At 39.7% G+C, this 25,120-nt stretch overlaps 1 protein-coding gene across 1 annotated transcript in view; it reads left to right on the plus strand.

Annotated features, from left to right (window-relative positions):
- DNER (delta/notch like EGF repeat containing) overlaps window positions 1-25,120 on the plus strand; it is a 165,883-nt gene that overhangs the window by 123,009 nt on the left and 17,754 nt on the right. Inside the window, exons 8-10 of the mRNA XM_072996015.2 lie at window positions 6,097-6,321; window positions 20,935-21,057; window positions 23,098-23,211. Of these exons, the coding sequence (XP_072852116.2) occupies window positions 6,097-6,321; window positions 20,935-21,057; window positions 23,098-23,211 (462 nt within the window). The remainder of the gene's footprint in view (window positions 1-6,096; window positions 6,322-20,934; window positions 21,058-23,097; window positions 23,212-25,120) is intronic.

Genomic DNA, 25,120 nt, shown 5'->3' on the forward strand with positions numbered 1-25,120 from the left:
TGGGTTGTGTCTACCAAGGTCCCATTCATTTCACTGAGTTCACTCTAAGTAGATTAATGTTGAATTTAGCTCATGGTTTCTGCAGCTTTTTAGTTTCGATTATGGATTTTTTTTCTAACATTGTACTATTTGCCACGTGCACACTACTTGTTAACAGAATGCACAGAACTATATGAGAACCAGTCATCTGCCAAGTCCAATGAGATGATTTTAACTATTTGTTATTGTTTAGTCATTACGTTGTGTCTGACTCTTCGTGACCCCATGGACCAGAGCACTCCAGGCCCTCCTGTCTTCCACTACCTCCCGGGGTTTGGTCAAAATCATGTTGGTTAACTATTTACCCACTTTTTAATATTTCCAATTAGTCAGAATTGCTTGATTCCATGACAGTCTTAGTCAGGCATCTGGTTTTGCACATGACTGCTGTGATAGAGAACAACTTCAGATGTGCTGTTTCTCTGTTCACATGTACTGTGTGCTATAGGAATTATAACTAGGTTGGGCTGACCAAGGCATTCTTCTAGGAAACGGAAATTTGGAAGTTGCAAAAATTTGCTGCTGAAAGTGTACAAACCCATCTGTTTGGTATTTTCTGCTGGAAGGGTGCATATCTACTCTGTGTGACCCTATAGACTGCCTCCAGCTGTGCCTCCACAGGCAGAAGAAAATGGGCAGGCTCAGCATAGAACTGTTGTGGTAGTTGTACACTCAAACACAGGAGTTCCTCCCCATTCTTACAACCTCATCTTGCATGTGCCTGTGTCACATGATCTAAGCCTAACCAATAGCACAGCAAAACACAAGGAATCAGTGGGGTTAGTTGCGGCTTTGGCTGTTGGACATTGCCCAGACATTTTGGTTCAGGCACTACTTAAATAGCAGCTATGATTAATTATCAGAGGATGCTGATAATCCTCTGGATTAGAGGAATAGTAGACAACCAGTGTATGAAATTTGTTTAAAGGAGAGTGCTTCCTTGTCAATGGGATAATCAGTGAAAGACTACCTGATTGTCACGATACCACCTAGTAGTTAATCTGTAGAGCTGTCATTGAACTAGTTAGTCAAACACTGTGATGGAGAAGATGATCCAGCCTGTTTCCAGCAAGGTCAAACAATAACTAAAATTCTATTGCTTAGTGTAGTCAGTTGCACGAGAATGGGTTTACTGATAATTCAGCTCCTCTCTAAGCTTCATTGATTCAAATAGCCCTACTCTAGTTATGACCTACTTTAGCACATGTTCACATGAGTATTTAACAAATTATATTCTGTTGAGCCATGTCAGCCTTACAACGATTGTCATAGAGTTTTCTAGGTACTAAAAATAATTTACCAGTCCCTCTTTTGGGTGGTGCATCAGCTTGTTAAAGGCTACAAGGTACATATACTGTACGTATTGCTAGAAACATGGGGAAATTATTTCAAAACTAAATATACTAAGGTATGGAAGAAGAAGGTAGTGCAGCGATAGGAGAGCTGCTGCAATGGCCACCAGTGAGCATCACAGAAGTGAAACACCTGATTCAAACCCTGAAGATTGTAAAGCACCTGGCACTGATATGATTATGATATGAATTAATTAAAACATATTGAATAGTGGGTGCTGGTAATTGCAGCTTTATTTACAGCCATTGACAAAACTGGAAAAATTCCTAAAGATTGGGGGATTGCGATCATAATCCCTATATACAAAAGAAGTAACAAAGAGCTACCCTCTAACTACAGGCCTATAAGTTTATTTATAAGTAAACTATATGCTAAACACCTTCAGTGGAAACTGAAGGATTGGATAGACCAAGAGTCCCTTATGGCTAAGGAACAGGCTGGATTCAGAGAGGCCCATTCAACTTCGAACCAAAATATGATCCTGGAGCACTTGATTATGAAATATTCCTCTAAAGATTTGGCGTCTCTGTATGCAGATTTTATTGATTATAGAGCTGCCTTTGGCTCTACGTATTTCAAGAAACATATTATGGAAAAAATTAACTAATATCAATATTGACAAGCGTTTATTATTCTTGATTCAAGTCTTGCATAATAATACATTAGTAAGAATTAGAGTTTATCCATAAGGACATCTTTCAGCACCAGTTAAAACTGAAAAAGGGGGTTAAACAGGGCTGCATCTTGGCATCCTTGTTATTTAATTTCTATATAAATGATTTAGTAATAAATCTAAACAATGTGGACTTTTATCCTCCAAAGTTGGCAGATAAAATATTTCCATTCTACTATATGTTGATGATGCAGTAGTTCTCTCAAGAACCCCAAATGGATTAAAAAGAATGCTGCAGGCTCTTGCTGAATGTTGTCAACAGAATCAATTAGAGGTAAACCATGATAAAATGAAGGTAATGGTATTTGCTGAAAGACCTAAAAAGTATATTTGGAAATTAAATGAGGTACATATCGAGCAAGTATAATATTATAAATATTTGGGTCTGATAATCCATGCAAATAGTAAGAGAAATGCTCATATAAAACATGCGGTAGCAAATGACCAAAAAAGCATTACAAAAATTGCAGATTCCTACAAGTGCAGATTCTAGCCTACTAGACTAGAATCTGGGCTAGTAACTGTTTAGGCCAGGCTATGGATAGCTGCTGTAACATACTGACTAAAATTGAATTATAATACCTCAAGGCTGGTCCATTTTACATTGCAAGATTGCTTTGTCCCCATCTGGTGGAAAATGTTGGAACATAAGCTAGGGTATTATGGATTTTCATATCATTACCTATTCTCAATGAATATGATCCAGGCAAACAAACAAACAAACAAAAAAGATTAAGCAAAGATCTTAGATATAGGAAGACAACATGATATAAACAAGGCCACAGGATTTATTAATCCCAAACTCTCCGAGTTGGGAATTGGTGGCTCGGCACTTGCCTGGCTCCGTTCCTTCTTGGAGGATTGTCCCCAGAGAGTACAGCTTGGGGAGAGCATCTCGGCCCCGTGGAGTCTCAATTGTGGGGTTCCACAGGGGTCGATTATCTCCCCAATGCTGTTTAACATCTATATGAGGCCACTGGGCGGGGTCATTAGGGGATGTGGGGCTTCATGTCATCAATATGCCGATGACACCCAGCTCTACATTTCTTTTTCACCAACTGCAGGTGATGCTGTCCTTTCCCTTCAGTGCTGCCTGGGGGCCGGACTGCAGTGGATGCAGGAGAACGGGCTGAGGCTGAACCCAGATAAGAAGGATGTTCTGAGGGTGGGTGCCCCCGTAGTAGGTGGCTTGGGTGACTCTGTCACGTTTGGGGGGGCACCTTGGCCACCAAGAGTGGGGTCCGCAGCCTGGGCATATATTTGGACCCAACGCTCACCATGGAAATGCAGGTGGCGTCAGTAGTCCGCACCGCCTTTTTCCATCTTTGGCAGATTGCCCGGCTGCGACCCTATCTCGACACGGGGGCGCTCACTACCTTGGTGCATGCGCTTGTAATCTCAAGATTAGATCACTGTAATGCGCTCTACGTGGGGCTGCCTTTGAGGCTGACGTGGAATATTTTTAGTATTTGCAGACCTTAGATAAGTGAATCAGTGGATACTGCTCCCATGGATAAAGGGGTCATGTGTTTGTGTGTTTAGTCGTTTAGTCGTGTCCTACTCTTCGTGACCCCATGGACCAGAGCACGCCAAGCCCTCCTGTCTTCTACTGCCTCCCGGAGTTGTGTCAGGTTCATGTTGGTTGCTTCGCAGACACTGTCCAGCCATCTCATCCTCGGTCGTCCCCTTCTCCTCTTGCCATCACACCTTCCTAACATCAAGGTTTTTTCCAAGGACTCTTTTCTTCTCATGAGATGGCCAAAGTACTGGAGCCTCAGCTTCAGGATCTGTCCTTCAAGTGAGCATTCAGGGTTGATTTCCTTTAGAACTGATAGGTTTGTTCTCCTTGCAGTCCAGGGGATTCTCAAGAGCCTCCTCCAGCACCACAATTCAAAGGCATCAATTCTTCGGCGGTCTGCTTTCTTTATGGTCCAGCTCTCACTTCCATACATCACGACAGGAAAAACCATAGCTTTGACTATTCGGACTTTTGTTGGCAAGGTGATGTCTCTGCTTTTCAAGATGCTGTCAAGATTTGTCATCGCTTTCCTCCCAAGAAGAAGGCGCCTTTTAATTTCAGGGCTGCTGTCTCCATCTGCAGTGATCATGGAGCCCAGGAAGATAAAATTTGACACTGCCTCCATATCTTCCCCTTCTATTTCCCAGGAGGTGATGGGACCAGTGGCCATGATCTTAGTTTTTTTGATGTTGAGTTTCAGACCGTTTTTTGCACTCTCCTCTTTCACTCTCATTACAAGGTTCTTTAATTCCTCCTCACTTTCTGCCATCAGAGTGGTATCATCTGCATATCGGAGGTTGTTGATATTTCTTCCGGCAATCTTAATTCCGGCTTGGGTTTCTTCCAGTCCAGCCTTCCGCATGATGTATTCTGCATATAAGTTAAATAAGCTGGGGGACAATATACAGCCTTGCCGTACTCCTTTCCCAATTTTGAACCACTCAGTTGTTCCATGACCAGTTCTAACTGTTGCTTCCTGTCCCACATATAGGTTTCTCAGGAGACAGATAAAGTGGTCAGGCACTCCCATTTCTTTAAGAACTTGCCATAGTTTGCTGTGGTCCACACAGTCAAAGGCTTTCGCATAGTCAATGAAGCAGAAGTAGATATTTTTCTGGAACTCTCTGGCTTTCTCCATAATCCAGCGCAAGTTAGCAATTTGGTCTCGAGTTCCTCTGCCTCTTCAGAATCCAGCTTGTACTTCTGGGAGTTCTCGGTCCACATACTGCTGAAGCCTACCTTGTAGGATTTTGAGCATAACCTTGCTAGCATGCGAAATGAGTGCAATTGTACGGTAGTTGGAGCATTCTTTGGCACTGCCTTTCTTTGGGATTGGGATGTAGACTGATCTTTTCCAATCCTCTGGCCACTGTTGAGTTTTCCGAACTTGCTGGCATATTGAATGTAGCACCTTAACAGCATCATCTTTCAAGATTTTAAATAGTTCAACTGGAATGCCATCACCTCCACTGGCCTTGTTGTTAGCCAGGCTTTCTAAGGCCCACTTGACTTCGCTCTCCAGGATGTCTGGCTCAAGGTCAGCAACTACATTGTCTGGGTTGTCCGGGATATCCAAATCTTTCTGATATAATTCCTCTGTGTATTCTTGCCACCTCGTCTTGACGTCTTCTGCTTCTGTTAGGTCCTTCCCATTTTTGTCTTTTATCATGTTCATCTTTGCGCAAAATGTTCCTCTAATATGTCCAATTTTCCTGAACAGATCTCTGGTCTTTCCTTTTCTGTTATCTTCCTCTATTTCTTTGCATTGTTCATTTAAGAAGGCCCTCTTGTCTCTCCTTGCTATTCTTTGGAAGTCTGCATTCAAGTTTCTGTAACTTTCCCTATCTCCCTTGCATTTTGCTTCCCTTCTCCTCTCTGCTATTCCTAAGGCCTCGTTGGACAGCCACTCTGCTTTCTTGCATTTCCTTTTCTTTGGGATGGTTTTCGTTGCTGCCTCCTGGACAATGTTACGAGCCTCTATCCAAAGTTCTTCAGGCACTCTGTCCACCAAATCTAGTTCCTTAAATCTGTTCTTTACTTCCACTGTGTATTCATAAGGGATTTGGTTTAGATTATACCTGAGTGGCCCAGTGGTTTTTCCTAATCTCTTCAGTCTAAGGGGTCATACTGTATTTATTTTCAATATCTTTAATATACTTTTTATTTGACAGCCACTTATTCGCATATGCAGCTTGCATGAGCAAGCACTTGAATAATGTAATGTTTCCCTTCTACCATTATAGTGAGGCCACCACTCCATAAGTATTGCATTAACTAAAAAAGTTGCAGTTAACATAGCAATCCCAATGTGACGTAATTACATATTCTTAGTAAGGAAATAATTAATTACAAGTAACTCATTGTTTATAACCAGTTACTTCAAAGCCTTTCCTATCATGTTGTACATATGTAGTGTCTTAAGATGGTTTTAATACAAAAATATATTTTGTTAAGAGTGTGCCAGATCTGGTGAATATATGCAATAGAATCCTTTTGTCTCTTTTTTTGCTAGGATACTTGGGACCATCATGTGAAGAAAAAGTCGATCATTGTGCTTCATTCCCTTGCCAGAACAATGGAACCTGTTATGCAGATCGGCTTTCCTTTACTTGCAGTTGTAGCCCGGGATATACAGGTCCTACTTGTGCCCAGCTGATTGACTTCTGTGCGCTGAATCCTTGTGCTCATGGCATTTGTCGTAGTGTTGGAACAAGTTACAAATGCCTCTGCATCCCAGGTGTGTATGTCCCTGCCATTTTCTGTCAGACATTGTTAGTTTTGACAAAAGGGTTGATTAAAATTACATCCTTTTCCTTCTTTAGCATATGCAGTCTGACAAGACTTTGCTTTCAGCACATTATTTCAGCACCGAAACAATCTGTGCTTAATCAAAACTTTCAGAATGGACATGCAAATTGTTTTCCATATGGCTTATGCCATTTTAGAGTGATGCATTCATGCTTTTTAATGCTGTAAAAATAATGTTAATGTGAAAAGCTTTGAACCCTCCTCCATAGAGTAGATGAAAGAAAGCCATTGGAATGGATCCAGGTTACATTAGTTGAACTTAACTCCCCTTGATTTTGGTGTGAACTAAATTAAGACAAGTCTAACTTGATCAGTTGATTTCACTAGGGCCCACGTACACTGCAGTCCATTATCTGCATAAAATATGTGGCTTAAGTTTAATTGTGGATTCTAACTAATTTGGAGCCATGGAATCAATGGTATTTACTTGTTGACTCACCAACTTTCTGTTGATTCAGTGAATCTCTTCTGTTGGGGCTAACAACAGGATTTAGGTATGTGACTATTGTGTAATTTTAAAATTTTTGGACAGCATATAATCTCTCACCATTGGCAATGCCAGTTGGGGCTTATGGGAGTTGTGGGCCAACAAAATGTGCCAGTTGAGTAATCTTTTACTTAAAAGGCAAAATATTATTAAGTCTGTATATGCATCCAAGATGAAGTTGCCATGGAATTGTGGATAATAAATAGGGTGCCGGGCATATACTGGATGTACAGTGGAGCAGGTGTGACCTTGTCCATATTTAGCTGTGGCCTCTCCATTTCTTCTTTTGTACTCAACAGGATTTTCATTCAAATACTATGTTATTAGTAAATGTCTATATTGCATGCAGTAGTTAGAATAGGGTCAAAATGTTTCTCTCTCATCTAAGTGTCAGGATTTTGATTGTGTTCCCAAGCTTTGATCCTTCCAAGCTTTGATGCTGTGGGTGAATGTACTCTGAAAGAGGCCCAGGAGTCTGTGACCAGGAACTGGGCTTTTCTAATGGTGGCCAGTACCTTGTAGAGTGTGTTACCAATGGAGGTGCGCCAGGCCCTTTCCCTCCCAGCAATCAGAAAGCTAATAAAAACTCAGCTTTTTAGAGAAGCTTATTGGAATTCTCCTTTCCTTATATTTTTTTTTCATATCTGTGTTCACCTGATTCTGTTTTGTGACTGTTGTCACCAATGGGGATGGTTTTTGAATTTATTTTAGATTCATCTGTGGATGGGTGAGAGGATTGGGGCCTTATGTTTTATGTTGCACACTTGTAAACTACCTGGAGTAGTGGCATGCCACTAGGTGGGCAGTATGAAAAAATGTAAACAAACAAACAGGTTTGTGCGCATGCAGCTCTCTTCAGAAACCACTGCTATCAATTCTTTGGGTGGAGAGAGGGGAGGCTAAATTTACCACTTCCTTCCCCAAGTAACTGAGTTATTTTATTACTGCTTTTTGGAGAAAGCTTCTTCCATGAAACGAGACTGGGACCATGACGTAACTCAAATCATGGATTTATCAGAAGATAATGAACTTGCTTTGTGAGTGAGCTTCTGTCTTTGAGGATTAGTTTCAATATATTTGATACATGATATGTCAGCTTTCTTCCTGTGCAATAAAGAAATATGCATTGATCGTCTGACATTTTTTTTGGCCTATTTCATGTATTTTCCTTGTCATAATGACTACTAGAATCTCAATAATTGCAACTTTTGGAATTCAAAAAAGGATGGCAGATTTACTGCTTATGAAGCAAGTAATGCATAAATCTAAATATAAAACCATTTCTGACAAAGGTAATGAATGTTTGGACTGTAAAAAAAATTGCTATCTTCTGCTAGTCTTTAGGATATTAAGTAACAATCTATATTTCATACATCTTGAGACGTTTATAGTATAATACAAAAATGTTTCCTGAAATTAAGAGTACACCAAGTTGAGTTTGCCATTATTCAAACTAAATTGCCTTAGAAACACTACTTGTGTTACTTTGTTTGCAAGGTAAATTTAGCCCAACTGCTATATCTTTCTCATGCCTGGCTATCTTTATCATGGGGGAGAATGGAAAGCCTAAGTCACGATCAGAGTGTTGATATGGCATTTCTGTCCATTCTTAGGATTCAATTGTTTACTTCTGATCATACGAAGGAATCTGTGGGAATGTGCTGGATAAGCTTGGAAAAGTCCCTTTTAAAATAAGACAACTTCTAGAATTGCCTCGGTTGCAATGACCCATGTTATGGCTATATTGCCTGGAATATTCTGAGAGCTGTAGAAGAAAAAAAAAAGTAACTTTCTAAGTTCTGTCCCATCAATGATGCTGCATAGGATTGCACATCCCTAGGAGTGGTCTTGACCTGACGTATAGTTTGCCGGATCTTGAGTGGGAACGTCTTCATGCACAGAGTTTCCAAAATAAGGAGGAACAGATGTTAGTGTGTAGGATGTTGAAGGAGCAGAGGTAGGCCCATGTATTTGTTCAGGTCACTGCTTAAAGAGGGCCTGTGTACTAAATATCCATGAATGTCACATGAACTGGAGGAGCTTACAATCCTGTTTCCAGCCATTCGCTCCCTTGACCTAGAGAGTGAATTTAGTTCATTAGTATGCTTGCCAACATTACTTTCTCCGTCAAGGAGGATATGTTCCTGTTGTGGGTGTCTCTTGCTCTGTGTTATTTAGGGCCAAACTATCTGTGTTGTTTAGGGCCAAACAGCAGCTTCACACATTAGAAGTTTTTCAGTGTTGGGACAATGTTAAAATAATAAAATTCTCCTTTGTGACTAATTAACTTTTCTTACATACTCATCACCCTTGGTCTTCTCCTGCCATTTTCTGCTAAAGCCATGATCTGATGATCCTGGGAGAGATAGTCGCTTTGAGTTTTCCCCACGGAAGCCAAAGACAATGGTAAACATCAGTCCACGCTGCTACCTTAAAGATCCCTCAATGATTCCATTTGGCCAATGCCCTTTTGCTCAGTGACATGGATAAAGACAGTCCATGAAGGTAATAGTGCTTCTTAGCTCTTGAACTTGGAGTTTTATAATTGCTTACCACAGAAATGGTAACTCTTCAGGACAGTATCAGAGAGTCTATGGGCCAGGAAAGGAGCTTCCACCATTAGAAGGTTGCTTCCAGAAACGGAAACAACTTTTCTAAATTCCTTCTCTTTCTTTCTCTGCACCATTAGCCCAGGTTAGGAGGAGCTTCAGTTCTTTGTTCATAGCTGTGATAATGACATAAAGGGGACTGGATTGCTGATCCTTAGAAATATTGGCAATTAGAAGTAACAACCTGCTATGACATTACATTAAAAGGCATATTTAACTTCACAGAAATGTTGCTGAATATGTAAACTAGTTTTTATTACTAGTTTAATTCAAAACTAAATACTTGAAGCAGCAATATTTGACCGTGCAGTCTGGAAAACAGCCACTGACCTCGCAGTAAAGCTGTTTTCTAGTTTGCTGAACTTGTTCCTTTGGTGAATTGCAGAGAGTGATGGTGAGTTTGAGGAGTAGCCAATCAATCAGAAATCATGGTTTCTCAAATCAGACATTATATCAAACTATAATTCAATGTCTTTAACCATGTTTTCACTTGATGTCTGTTTTTCCATGACTTTAGATAGTCATACATTTCTTTTCATGTTATTCTAATTGAACTAGTGAACTGTTCTAATGAAGAGTATAACTCTTTAATTAGCTGAATTAGCTCCCCTGAGAAAGGAAGAACCCAGCAAAATTGCTGGGTTTCATTAATTTATGGGAATTCTTAGAAAAATCTGTGTTGGGATGACTGTTTCATGAATAAGTAAACCTTCTCCTGAGTCTTTGACTGAATATAATTCAAGTTCACCCAATGTTTCTGGAGGCCCTCCTGAAACTGCTTGTATAATTCTGAGCTTTTCTCTTGAGCTATAAGAATAGAAACTTGTCTTTTTAATAATGAAGGGGTTATCAGCATGTCAGATGTCACGTTCAGTGCCTATGCAGGACTGTTGTGGATATGGAAAACATATGCATTATAAGGGAATCATTGCATGCAAATGAATAAGTATATGCCCAAGAAAAGGACCTGAACATATCAATTGCAGTTATTGTTCTTTCGGTGTACCTGCTTCATACAGTGTGATGAGAATATGTTGTTAACTGTTCTGCGCTTTATTGGTTAAACTGTCCTGCTATAATGAATCACTTCTCTATGGACACCCTTCAGTATGAAGATCGATATCTACAGCTTTGGTATGTGTTATGATACTTTTTCTTGTTATGTGCTATCAAGTCGTCTCTGACATGTGGTGAACGAGCAATCTTCACAATGTCCTGTCCTCAACAGCCCCACTCAGCTCTTGCAAACCCAAACCTGTGGCTTCCTTTGGGGAGTCAATCCATCTTGTATTTGGTCTTCCTCTTTTCTTGCTGCCTTCCACCTTTCCCAGCATTGTCGTCTTTTCTGGAGAAATGTGCATTCTCCTGATGTAACCAAATAGGATAGCCTCAGTTTCAACATTTTTGCCTCCAGAGATACTTTAGGTTTGATTTGATCTAGGATTCACTTGTTGGTCTTTCTGGCCGTTCAGGGTATGTGCAAAGCACCACTTTTCAAACAAATGATTGTTTTTGTCCTGTCAGCTTTTTTTTTACTGTCCAGCTTTCACAGTAAATCTGCCAGAATATACAGTATAGTGCTATGAAAACCATAGCCACAGAGTAAAGCCTAGTGCTGTAATAAGCCTCCTTCATGAGTAGAAAGGCCTGCTTTTTGACATCAGGCCTGTTTTCTATTCTTCCCTTCAGATTTTTGAAGGTGCCGAACAATGTTGTCCTCTGATCTCCTGCAGCATGGCTGATCAAATGTTTCCTGCACTCTTTCTTGCCTTTTAGGATTCATGGTACTTTTACTCTCAGGTCATTGAGGGTAGTTTGAGGGAAGTGATAAAAAGCAGAACAAAGGATTGCATTTATGGTAAAATATATTCAGATCCTAGTGCAGACTGAAGGAATTGAGTTGGATTTAACCAGATTTGATGTGGTTTTTATATTCTCTTGAGTCAAGAGTCTAAAATGTTGGTTTGAAATAGTAACAGATTAGGACAACATAAGACAACTTTTATTTCTTTGATATAGTCAGTTTTCTGAGGACATAGAAATAGTTTTGAATAGTTTCTAGTGGGACAGATATATTTCTTCCTTAACATGGCATATTTTGAAACGTTTCTGTTCTTGTGGGTTTTATGTGTTGGTCTTTGTTTGCTTCAATCATACAATGGTGCTGCTGATCAAAGAGTCCAGCACTAATTATGTAGCCTGTATAATAAAAAAAATTGTAAACCGTCCGGAGAGTGCTTGTAGCGCTATGGAGCGGTATATAAGTCCAATAGATAAATAAATAAATACATAATTATTATTTGAAGGAAGAATGTTTCCTGAATACTTATGGTAATATTTATTAATGAGACCATTCTACTGATTTTCCCTTCGTCGTTTCAGTAAGTATTTTTCAAGTCATCATTTCTGAGATACATTGGCTTTGTGACTTTCTGTAATAGAAGTGGACTTTACACTACAAAAACTTGTGGCATAATGAGTTTGTCCATCTTTAAATTGCTGTAGCACATCATTGATGTTGGTGGGGTACAGTCTTTCCAAAGCTTCAGAGAGTCTTCTAGCACTGTAAAGAAAATTTATTTCTTCAAAAAACGTACATAGCATTATGTAGTGTATCCCATTTGATAAAATGGGAGCAAGTAAGGAATCTTATCAAATTGACATGGTTTCCACATCCTATAGAAAGGCGTAAGTTAGTTAGTAATGTAGAGCAAGAGTCCTCAGATCACCTTTTTGAAAATGCCATGTAAGTAACTCTTCTGTTTTCTGTTAGAACTGGGAAAAGAAGGAATCTTTTAAACGTTGTATAACCCTTATTAGCAAGGGAATATTCTGTAAACCCCATTTCCAAGCCACTGAGTGGATAAGTAAAACCAGCAAGCAAGCTCTGTGTGGTAAAAGGAGCAGTAATCAGTTGCCAACTGGCTAGTGGTGAGACTGCTATCTTTTAAGCAGAAACAAGGAGAAGGAGACGCATGGGGCTGCCAACTGAAGCATGGGGATGTTTCTTAATTGTACCTTGCACAGCATTAAAGCTAGCAAACGCACAGCTTCTGAACTTCCTGGTGTTACTGCATTTTAAAAAGATTTTTTAATGTTTTCACGCCCCCTCTGATGTTTGAGCAGTTCTCCATGCATAATGGAAATGTATTTTAAAGCTATTGATAAAATTAAATAGATACAGGGTTGTAAATTGTTAAATATGCAAATAATTTGAGCTAGAGATGTGCTGTCTGAATAGCCACAAGTTCTGTCCTTAGGAGACAGAGGTAAATAAGTCAGGAAAGCGGGGCACTGACTTTTCCCGTGGAACAAAAGAAAAAGCTGGAGCTGCAGATGCCTCTGTGATGTTGTTAATGTTGTTTGTATAGCCTCCCTCTCCTATGTTTTGAAATGTATATATTGTTAAAGAGCATTTCTTATGTATGGTATCTATTTGTGATAAAGTTTGCAATCATTTCAGATTGCTTAGTTGAATTTTTTTAAGTTCACAGGTTGACAGAAGTGGAAGGTGATCTTTCCAAAATGTACCTCACAATTCTGATCACAGTAGAGCCAGCAGCCAGGGATTAGGTATTACAACCCTGTGGAGAAATCAGGAATGGTATCACTGGGCAATGGTGCATTTTTATGTGTCCCATTTTCATCTCAAGTCACAGATAGTAAAAACCTATATGGGAGTTTAACTCTGAAAATATCACTTTTCTAAATTCTAAACAGATAGATGAAGGATTCCAGCCTTCTCACCCAGACTGTGGGCACCAAAAAAAATTCTTACTTGGGAGTGTCAGAGTGGCTGCTGGTGGCCTAGCACTCGATAGCCCATGCCCCAAGACAGAACTTCCCTGGCTGTTCCTGTTGGAAGGGAACTAGGGGATTTTGTCTTTGAACAAATAACACTGCATCAGATTGAATCTAAACTAATCCTTGGCCTCCTTGAAATCAGTGGTGTATGTCAGTAAATTAGTCAGACTTGTGTCTAATGGATTTTAATGGAAATGAAATTTAGTGAAGAATTTTATTCCAACATTCTGCTGCAAGAATTTTTGGAACTTTCTTCCCTTCTGTTCTCCCTTGCACTCCTTGTGTTTGATGGAAACTGGCTCTAGATGCTATGTGTAGGTGGCTGAAAATATATCTCGTACAGAAGGAAAAATGAGAGCATGCAAAGGAAGAGGATGCATGGAATCTGTTTAATGGCCACCTCTTGGTATGCCCAGCTTGCATCTAGCTGATTTTATGTTAAGGTTTGACTGCACAGCAAAGGAAATGCATGTTCACTTGCTATGAAGTTTTACCAGGGAATTTGGGTCTGTTCGATTTTTGTGGCCACACTTCAGTTGAACTGCTTGCAATTCTACTTACATCCTGGCAGGCAATCATGTTCAAAAAACAGCATTACTAGACAATGAGACCGCTTTTTCTTGTCTCAGTTGTCAGCTTCCAACATGAGGCTTTTCAGTGTTAATCTGTTAGCAAAATAAATAACAGGAGTGTTGCCCAAGAAAAGAAGTTTTAAAAAAGAAGAATCTTCTGAGTGAGGCTTTTCTGGAAAGTGTGTGTATTGGTGGTGCCCTCTCTCTCTCTCTCTCTCTCTGTGTGTGTGTGTGTGTGTGCGTGCGTGCGTGCGTACGTGCGTGCTTGTATTTTAATGATGTGAGGCAAGAGGTGAGGAGGAAGGTGAGAAGATATTTGAGTGTGTGCGTCTGTGCGTGCACACCTTGTCCTCCCTTTCTGCATTGGTTCAAGAAATCACACGCTTGAATCAATCTGAAAAGCTTTGAACTTTTTAAGAACTAGGTTTCCTGGTGAAGAGGAAAATCTACGGATTGTGAAGTGGGGACTGTGGACTGATTCACATTTCCTATTGTGTCATCTGATCAATGGGAAAAAGTGTGAATCAACCCACTGCAAAGTTGTAATATTTCCTGCAGGTTTTGGTAATGGGATCACCTCTCTTAGTATATAGAGATTTTGCTGACCTTAGAGAATCTTCAGACAGAAACATACGGCTATCTCTTTCATATTTAAACATGCAGTCATTGTCTGAGGGAACTCTTTGTTGAAACACATGTAACTGCAGTCGCGAATACTTTGGGACCCAGCAGTTGACGAATTAAATATTGTGATTGATTGCTTTCTCTGATCTTGCTTACTCCAACCCAGTTTTTGATGAAGCTGCAATAATATTTGCTTTTTCATTGATTCTTGTTACTAAGCAGTGGCAGAATTTCAATAACACCAGAGACAGCTGTAACAATTATGCTTAAAGTAGCAATAAAAGCTATCTCTTCCCCCATCTCGCAAGGACATTGATTTCCTTAATACGTATGTGTGCTTTCAATTAGGGGTATGCCATTTGGAAGGTTTGGACTACAAATCTCATGACACTCAATTGCAGAAATTTTACCTGAGAGGCAGATGTCTACAGATTCCTAAAGGTGTCTCATTGGGAAGAAAGCCTGAAACTTGAAGGCTTTGTATAGCCTTCAAGTGTATATATTTGAGCTAGTATAGGTCTAGCTCTGCCCAGGATTCCAGTACAGAAAAAGAAGCTCCCATCTAGAACTGGAACATCATCCGATTTGAACTGGAAGTTTGGACAGAGCTAGGTATAGATAAGCTATGAACAAAGCCTTCAGGCCTAACCTTTTCTCTCATGTAGGTCATATTTAGTCACCTGTCATTCAGGGGGAACTCCCAGAATGGAAAATTTCCTAGTGGCACATTCTTACTTGCCTTGGGGTGTTTGTTTGTTTGTTTGTTGTTTTAACTATAACCCCCTCCCAAAAGTTAGGGGATGTTTGTATTTTTCTTACCCTCAGTTATGCATTCACAGAATGAGCTTGGAGGGAGATGGAGAAAAGTCTCATTTTAAAAAAAGGATGGAAGATACTATATGCATAGGTCTTTGTGTGTGATACAGGTATTCTCTGGGATGAGGCTTTTGCCACACAGCTGTAACCACACAAAGGTGCTTTCATAACTTCCACTGAACCTGAAGGAGTTATGGTAGGGGACAGCAGATCTGATAACATTATTTGCCCTCCGCACAAGCAGAAAAAAAATCATTGAAAATGAAAACAATCTCTCTTTGGTTCAACCTTACTGTGTGCAAAGGATGGACAGATCTCTGTACTGGAAGCCCCTCTCTTTTGGGCAGACTATTTCAAGTGCAACAGAGTACAGGTAAGTTATGTGTATACATTACTGCATGAAGAGAAGGGAGGACTTACTTTGTAGAAATAACTTCTAAACATTCATCTTAAAAAGAAGCCCTGTTAAAAGAATATAAAATAAAATGCTAATATAAAGATGACTTTCAATCACATGGGGAAAAAATCTCTTCTGCCTTTTATCTAGGACTTGGTTTTATTCTTCTAATTAGCCGTTAGGCTCTGACACCAGGAGATCTAAAATTAGCCTTTTTCTAACTAGCAGTGTGAAAGCATCCTGTGTAAGGATGTGCACTAGCAAAATTTGGATTCAGAATTTGGATTTGGAATTATAACCCTTTGGGTTCAGACCTGGAAATTTTAAAAATACAGAATTTCCAGATATTCAGAACCCCAGTACAGTCAATATGAATACCTGTCAGCAGGAAATGCCAGCAGCATTGGGGAAACAAAGAACAATTCATACTGTTTCCAGATTCAGCCCCAAAAAGAATGATTTCTGATTCTACTATAGCAGAACAGAAAACCTTCCAAGGAAAATCTTTCACGCATGCATGCACACACGGACACAGAATCTATGAACTTAATACAGTATATCTGTCTCTGTATAACAAAATCTTATTCCTATGCTTTACAATTATAAAACAATAGGGAAAATTGATAATTGATCATCATAAAACAATAGGAAAATATGTTATATATTTATTTTATATTATAATAAATATAATTATCAATATATATTATACATATTTATACGTATAAAACAATACGGAAATATTTTAGTATTTTTAGGCCCCTTTGGGTGGTGTGGACAGCATATAAGTTAAATAAATAAATAAATAAATAAATAAATAAATAAATAAATAAATAAATAAATAAATAAATAAATAACAATTAAATACATAAGTAAATAATACAATATTTCCCTATTGGATTTATAATTTATTTAATTTACTTTTACTTTACTTTTAGTAGACTTTTACCCCACCCCCTAGACAAAGTCTACGTAATAAAACACAACGGTATACGAAGCATAATAAAATCCTTCAAAACTAAAAACTTGACACTTATTGATCTATGAATCTTCCAATCCTAGATCTTATTCTTAACTATATTAAAAACAATATACTATGAGATGTAGAGAATGTAAATTTAAATTTATTGCTCAGAAAAAGATACAGAGAAACCTGCCATAATGCAGGCTTGCCCCAGAGCATATCCTAAGAGCAGTTGCTCAGGGGATTTATAAAAACATCTATGCCCACCTTTTTATTGGGAATAACCAATGTCTGGTGTCTGGGCCTACTTCTAGATTTCATTGGTTCAGACAGACATCATTGACAGGTTTTGCTCTCATTCCAGTTTCCCTCCCTTGGGAAACACATGGCAACACCAGTGTTCTCTGCCAGAATGTCTTTTAAGCTTCATCCTTCAAGAAATCACCCCAGGAGAAATAGATTTCAGTTTCACTTCTTCCTCTAACAAACACAAATCTGGACTTTTGCTTTCTAATCTAGAGGAGTAAATGGAACTCCAGACATTACAAATTTGTATTACAGATGCAGTGTTTGGAACTATCAAATTCAGATTCAGATATATTCAGAACTATCTGAATATGTCATTCCAAATATTTCTGAATCTGAATGCACTTCCCTAATCCTCCCTTCCTTGAACTGTAGTAAGTGTGGAAGGTAGTAGCTGCCCTCTAGTGGGAAAAAAGTCATCTTCCCCATGTAAGAAGATCTTTGTAGATACCCTGTAAAGCAGATGGGTCCTTTAGGAGCAGTGGTTTGTTCAGCATGTAGATCAAAGCATTTGCTCTCAGCAATTGCTTTGTGGAGGAAAAAATGCATATATAATATATACATACATTGAGAGTTATGCGAATTCGTTTATAAGAGCATTTTCATAGTGCTAAATTATTTTATGGATAATTTTAAGAGAAGATTACGTGTAGTAATTCTCTGGTTCCTGTTGTGTTATTGAAGATTTGTCACAAAGCAGTGTTGATCCAGATTAGGACATGGTGAGACACTTCCATTTCATTCCTTGTTGTATTTTGTAGATTTTTATGTGTGTGTGCCATAAAAATGCAAAATCTGTATTGCATATTCAACCATAGTGCAGCAAGCAATCATTTAGCATCAGTAGGACTCCTCATGATGAATGCATTTAGTTCAGCAGTTCTTACTCAGCAGAATATTACTTACTTTAATTTTTCAAAAACAAAAATTAAATATACTATCACTTCATATGTATGCCCCTCAAAGGAGACTGAAAGAAGGATATAAAAATTAAAACTATTTTAAAAAATCTGTTCTGACATTTATTATTCCTTAAGTAGCAGTGCTTCTATCTAGTACAAATTAAATAAATTTAAGGAGACATGTTTTGACTTCAGTGTTCAGTCAGCAGGAGAAGACAAGAAGATAAAATAATAATGGGTGACAGCAAATTACAATAAGTGTGTGATGATGTAGGGAAGTAGATTACAATTTGGACTACTTATGGAGTAGTCTGGTGTGATCTATTTGCCAATGATCACACAGTGTATAGGAAAATGCTCTCTAGACCAACCCTGATACATGCCCAAGCTGTTCTATTTTGGTCCTGATGTAGGGCATCTACTTTAGAGGACTGTGGTGGAGTAATTCTCCAGCAGATGGAAGAGTTGCTTTAAGGGAGATGGCTCCTATTAAGCAGACCTTTCTGCAACTGTCTGATTATACCCTAAGCAACAGTGAGTCTTGTGGTTAGAGGGTAGCACTGACATCCATGTTCTCATCCTTCCTGAGCCATTAACTTCATTGGGTGAACTTGGACTCTTAGTCTGACCTACCTCACAAGATGATTGTGAGGATGACTTGGAGAGCAGAGCTAACTACACTGCCTCAAGTTCACAGCAATAAAGATGAAGTATGAATGTAGTAATAAATAAAATACATTAATACTGTAGTCCTTAGGAAATGCCACAGATTTTTGGGTACTGCTGTCTGAGTGGTATTTCTGTACTTTGTCGGAGTCATAGATTTTTCCCCAAAAGTTTCTTGGGAGTGTCCCCTTCTACTGTTAGTTCCCAAGGGGAAGACTCAAATTTCCAGGAGTGGCAGGAGTCCATGATCCTTATTGTACAGATTTGTACTCATACCTTTTTGCCTTTAGAGCAGGGGTTCCCAACCTTGGGTCCCTAGATATGATTGGACTAAAACTCCCAGAAGCCTTCACCACTAGTTGTACTGGCTAGGATTTCAAGGAGTTGTAGTCCAAGAACATCTGATGACCCAAGGCTGCGAAGCAATGCTGTAGAGCCGTGGTCCCCAACCTTGGGCCTCCAGATGTTCTTGGACTACAACTCCCAGAAGCCTTCACCACCAGCTCTATAGACCAGGATTTCTGGGAGTTGAAGTCCAAGAACATCTGGAGGCCCAAGGTTGGGGACCACTGCTGTAGAGTGTCATTGAACAAAAATAAAGCAGGGGATAAGAACTGCTGAATAGGCCAATAGTTTAGGTATCTGGTTGGGAGTTTGATTCCCCACTGGGCTCCCTTGATGGGGGCTGGACCCAGTGATCCATAGGGTCCTTTCCAGCTCTGCAGTTCTAAGCTGATGATGATATCATCACCATTTTAATTGCCACCATCATCTTAATTGTTGCCGATTGGTTTATATTTTGGCCTTCTTCTCCTGCCTACCACTTCAGACTGAAATCCAGCATACCTATACTGAGGATCTCCAAATTGAGACTCTTCTGTCACATTAGTTGATGATTAAAATCTAATAGATATAAAGAAATGAGAAGTGAAAGGTCTCACTTATTAAATAAAAGTGATAGCATGGGACTGAAGCCCAGTATCTCATGAGGAAAATAATTGACGTAATTCACCAGTAACAGCTACTGTATCATGTCATTTTTAAGCTGGGCTGAAAATAAATTGTGTGATAATTTGAAGTGGTTGAATGATGGTGATGCAGCTGCAGTAATTATTAAGTGGCTCTCATGTATGAGAAGACTTTGCTAGAAGCATGGCGGTGTAAGTCAGGAGCAAGGCATTCCTTATTTACATACAAATCTAAACAAAACTGTACAATGGGAAGTAATAAAAACTCATAAGAAAAGAAATCACATGAATGAGTAATCAGTGTGTTATTCTGTGAAAATGCTACTTTGAGGAATTACAAGTGGATTCAATGTAAGCTACTGTAAAATTTAACTGGGAAAAATAGTAGTACTCGCCGATGCTCTCCTTGTGAAATAGCCTTTTTGTATTCGTTTGAATTAATTTTGTCAGTTAACATGTACACAGCTGTGCCTTTACTCACCTGAGATGTGACAACAGCACCATATATCACCATTATAAATGTTATAAAGTTCACTACTTGACCTATATTTCAAAACTCTAGCATTGCTATGAGACCTATGGACTAACTAGCTAGCCAAGATGGATGAAGGCTGTTTGACCTGGCTCTAAGTGAGCTATGACTGTGTCATGCCTAGAAATGTTGGAAATTACCTTGACTCAGCCTAACCAAGTGATGGTACTGAAAGTTGTTTACATCTGGTGTAACTCAGCTTTTGACTTCTCTGCCCCCCCTCCCCCTTTGGCTCTTCTGCTGGCTGATGTCAAGTAGATCAGCAATTGTGTGGGGAAGTCTGGTTGTGCTGGAAGTTCTGAAACTGACCAGTACAAAGGCAGTTGTGTTGGCAAAAGAAGCTGCTGTCTGTTGCAAGCGCAGTACAGCTGGTGTGTTTTTGAGTTTTGATTGCATTGTTTTCATATAAAGTGGTATGATTCACTAAGATTTGTGCTAGTTAGGTGTCTGATCGATGTTCGTGCGCAAAAATGAATTCTGGAAATACAGTCATTTATTTCAGTAGAAAGATGCTTTGCTTGGATTTCTAATAAATAATCTTAATAATAATCTTAGAAATGCAGAGCTGGAAGGGAATCTATGGGTGGATCATGTGTTCAGCTTCAATCAAGGAGGCCCAGTGGGGAAATGAACTTCAAACCTCTGCCTCCAGAACCAGATACCCAAACCACTGAGCTATCCAGCAGGCATTTCTGATAAAGCCCTCCTCAGCAAACAAAAATATTAAATGAGAAGTTTATAAGGACCTATGGATTTTCATAGAAATCAGATCTGAAACCTTTTGTATATTTTCACTGACAATAGAAAAATGTATCTGTGGACTGTTGAATTCAGACAAGTCATCTCTGTCTCATTCAAACTTTTGTAACAAATATCATTTGTGTATTCTGTGTTTTAGGTTACCATGGACTCTATTGTGAGGAAGAATACAACGAGTGCCTTTCAGCACCTTGTCAGAACGGTGCCACCTGCAGAGATCTTGTCAATGGCTATGACTGTGCATGTCTTGTTGAATATGAAGGCAAGAGATAATCTGTTTTAACATACTGTACCTGGCCTTTCACTGTAAATCGATCTAAGAATCCGTTGTAATTTTAGCTCTGTCATAAATTAGAGCAGACTTCTCCAGTCTGGCCCAATACATTGGGCCAAATTTCCCATCATTTCCAGATAGCATGGACCTTTGCTTGCTATTGACTATACTGGCAGGAGATGATAATAATCTCTTTACAATAAAAATAAAATCATTAAGCTTGTTTGTAGTATGAGAATAACACTCTAAGACCAGAATCCTATCACTCTACATGAATTGGGATGTCAAATGTTCAGGTAATTCTTCCCAATCATCTGTCTGTCCTGCTCCCCTGCATCTCCTGGTTACATAAATGATAGCATGTCTACAGTAGGCAGCTAGTCTGGGGGGAAATGGCTGTTGTGACTGCCCTTACACATGGAGTTCCCTTGCTAGGATCTGGCATAAGAGTCATGTCAGAAAATACAGATGGTATACCATTAATAAGGATAATAAGAATAATAATGCTTGAATCAGTCAATTCTGACTTATGGTGACAATTTCCATAATTTTCTAGGTATAGTGGGATCCCCATATCCATTGGATCAGTATCCATGGTTTCCATTATCTGCAGTTTGCTGCAGCCTTTTATGTGACATATAAGGGCAACCTTGTCGTCTTTTTCCCAGGCATCCACAGTAGATCATAGAATCCTCCACAGGAGGATTGGTTCCATGATGTAAAGAGTACTACTGTAAAAAGTACTCAGAAGTACTGTAAAGAGTACTTAGAAGTGGTTTACAATTCTTCTGGGAGAAATCTTAAACTGTGTAGTTTACCCAGGGCAATGCAGGCTGACTCTTTCTTGCTGGAGGTACAGTGAGGAGTTCAACCTTTGGCTCCACAGCCATTTCACTGTGCTATCTAGCCAGCTAGTATATTGTTACAGGTTGGTAATGATTCCATAAAGATTTATGCCTGAGCATTCAGTTTGGAAATGAAACCCCTCTTCATTTCCCACAGACCACTCACAAAACAAATTTATTTATTTATTTATTTCATTTCTATCCCGCCTATCTGGTCATGTTCGACCACTCTAGGCAGCTTATTTGTGTTTCATAAAGCAAAATAAGAAAACATGGAAGATGCTAGCCAAAATCCTGCTGGGATGTTATATGTGAACAAGAAGAATTGTGTAAGTTGCCCCAACTGAGGTGTGAGGCCTGTGCTACTTGTGTACCAGTCAGGTCCTTGTCAAGCACCCAGACATGCCTCAGTTAGACATAGCAACTTGCATAGTTCCTTTTGTCCACATATAAAATTCGAACAGGCTTTTGACTAAGATGGCTGGAAACTGTCCCCCACCCAGCAGAATGAGTTTTTCTTACTTCCATCTGCAAAAAGAGAGAGCTGGTTAGCTGAATTTAAAAAAGAAACCGGGCTTGCTGTTGTATGTATATACCAGGGAGTCAGAAAGTCCTTTTGCGCCCTCTTAAACATTGGGGTACTGTTGGGGGCTCCACAGGAATACTGGTGGAGCTTCAGAACAGGGCAGAATTGCCCACCATATCCCCTAAAGGACATAAGGAGATTTCGTGAGGCCATTTATTTGTCAAAAAAACACACATTCCCCCCCCCAAAAATGTGGTGTTGAGGGATGTTCTAGAGCAGTGGTTCTTAACCTTTGTTACTCAGGTGTTTTTGAACTGCAACTCCCAGAAACCCCAGCCAGCAGAGCTGATGGTGAAGGCTTCTGGGAGTTGCAGTCCAAAAACATCTGAGTAACAAAGGTTAAAAACCAGTGTTCTAGAGGCTGCATACATTTCCAAGCCACATTTTGTCTTTTCTCTAGGTTTGTTCAGTCACCAGTGCTTGCAATGAGATACATTAACCAGTGCGCATTAGCATGCTATCACATTAACAGTAAAGCTGAATTTTTAAAAATTCTGGCTTGTTCTGGTATCTATATAATATATATTCTGATTTTCCCCCTTCATCTATAAACCTCAATAGTGTTAACATCACCCTGTTCTCACTTTTCATTCTCAGGAAGGCACTGTGAATTATACAGAGATCCTTGTGTTAACATTAGCTGTCACAATGGAGGAACTTGTGAAAGTGAAGGGCTAAATGCCACATGTATGTGTGCACCTGGATTTACAGGTGAGTAATTTCAAAAATGATAAATAATTGTCTGCCAGAATGAAAAAGGAAGGCAATTGTCAAATAAATTTATTTGTCTTCAGATGAAATACATTCATCTGCACAGCTTATTATTCTGCTAAACGTCAGGGAGCTTTGAGGGGCAACCTCCCAACAGGCCAGGGGTAGATGTGGAATGCTGAATGTTCCCCATGAGAGAACTAAAGGAAGCAGCAGCTTTGATGACAGAGAATTGACTCTAACAAAAAGAACAATAACTTGTTAATGGCAATGTTTGACATTCTGACAAAAATGGTGCAAAACAAAGGAGAGGAGGAAGGTGTTTAATAAAATGAACTTGGCTATATTTATCTACACTCTGTCCTCTGCTACACTTAAGGTGTAGGCAGTTTCCGCTCTTAGCCGGACAGATATGCTAGGACGAGCAGTAATAGGACACCTTAGATCAGGGATTGGCAACCTGTGGCCGTGGGCTAATATGAACAATGCTTTGAAAGTGATCAATGTGGACCTCTGCCAAGAGCAATCTGTTCCCTCTGCAGCAGTTTATTGGAGAGGAGAGAGAAAGAGAATGAGGGAGAAAGACGAAGGGAGTGTCTGAAAGCGGAAGGAGGCGGCAGAAAGACAGAGAGAATGAACACAAGGAGAGCAAATGGATAACAAAAAGAGAAAGAAAGGGAGAGCAAACAGAGAGCAGGGTCTTTTTCAAATATTGGTATTTGCATGACCAGTAGAGATGGGCATGAACTGCCACTTCTGCAGTTTGTGCTGGTTCAGCAAACACCTGAAGAGGTGTTCAGCACTTTGTCACCTTGACTTCTCTGCGGGCACCCACTCAGAAGCAGTGCCCCAGCTTTTTCTGCCCCATTTTATCCAAGCGCTGCCTCTGAGTTAGCACCCACCAGAGGGGGGGGGGCAGTTCATGCCCATCTTTAATGATCAGTCAAAACAGCATTCTGCAAACCACTACTGATGGGAGAGGTCAATCCAAAGAAAAAAAAACATAACACTTTTGAATCAGTTCTTCAACTGGGATTGTGTCTGGAAGTGTGGCAGACAATATGAGAGAGGAAAGCCATGAAGAGAGAGGAAGTTAAGAGTCTCCACAGAAGGAGTGAAGAGAGGAGCAACAAATGAATTGTGATTAGCCCAAGTGGGAATAGAAGATAAAGGTGGAGAGAGAAGTAGAGGGCAGAGCCACAAAGAGTGAAACCTAGGATGAGGAGCCACCAAAAGGGAAGAGTGTGTGTGGGGGGGAAATGTAGAGAAAAGCAGCAGAGAGAGAAATCAAGGCAGAACAGTTTTCTGGAATTTCTTCTTGTTGTTATGTGCCATCAAGTTGCCTTCAGAGAATATTGCCTTCTCACGATGTACCCAAAGTAGGACAGCCTCAGTTTTTGCCTCCAGAGACAGCTCAGACTTGATTTGATCTAGCACCCACTTGTTCATCTTTCTGGCAATCCAGAACATTTGCAAAGCTCTCCTCCAGCACCACATTTCAAATAAATACTGTACAGTTTTCCCTGACAGTTTTTTAAACCATCCAGCTTTCACACCCAATATATGAGTGTGGAAACCTTTCTTCATTCTCCATTTTTAAAATTCCCTTATCCAGTGCTTAGAAAGAGCAAGCCATTGTCTTTGTACTTTAAAGAGAGCCCTCTTCTGATCAAAAGGGTGTATTTCCAAGAAGTAAACTTAGTCTACAGTTTTGTGCCTGTGAACCCATCAGTAACTTCCTTTGAGGTGAATGTGACTAACTGCAGGGCAAGAGAATGCATTGCAGCTGCAGCCTTACCACAGGAAAAAGTGTCACTGAACTTAGGTAGACTTCTTTCTCGGCGTGCTTGCAGGCACTATCACTTGCAAACATTGTGGATGCTTGTGAATTCAGAAGCATTCTCTTATC

Source organism: Pogona vitticeps, chromosome 3 (assembly GCF_051106095.1).
Source record: "Pogona vitticeps strain Pit_001003342236 chromosome 3, PviZW2.1, whole genome shotgun sequence".
NCBI lineage: Eukaryota > Metazoa > Chordata > Lepidosauria > Squamata > Agamidae > Pogona > Pogona vitticeps.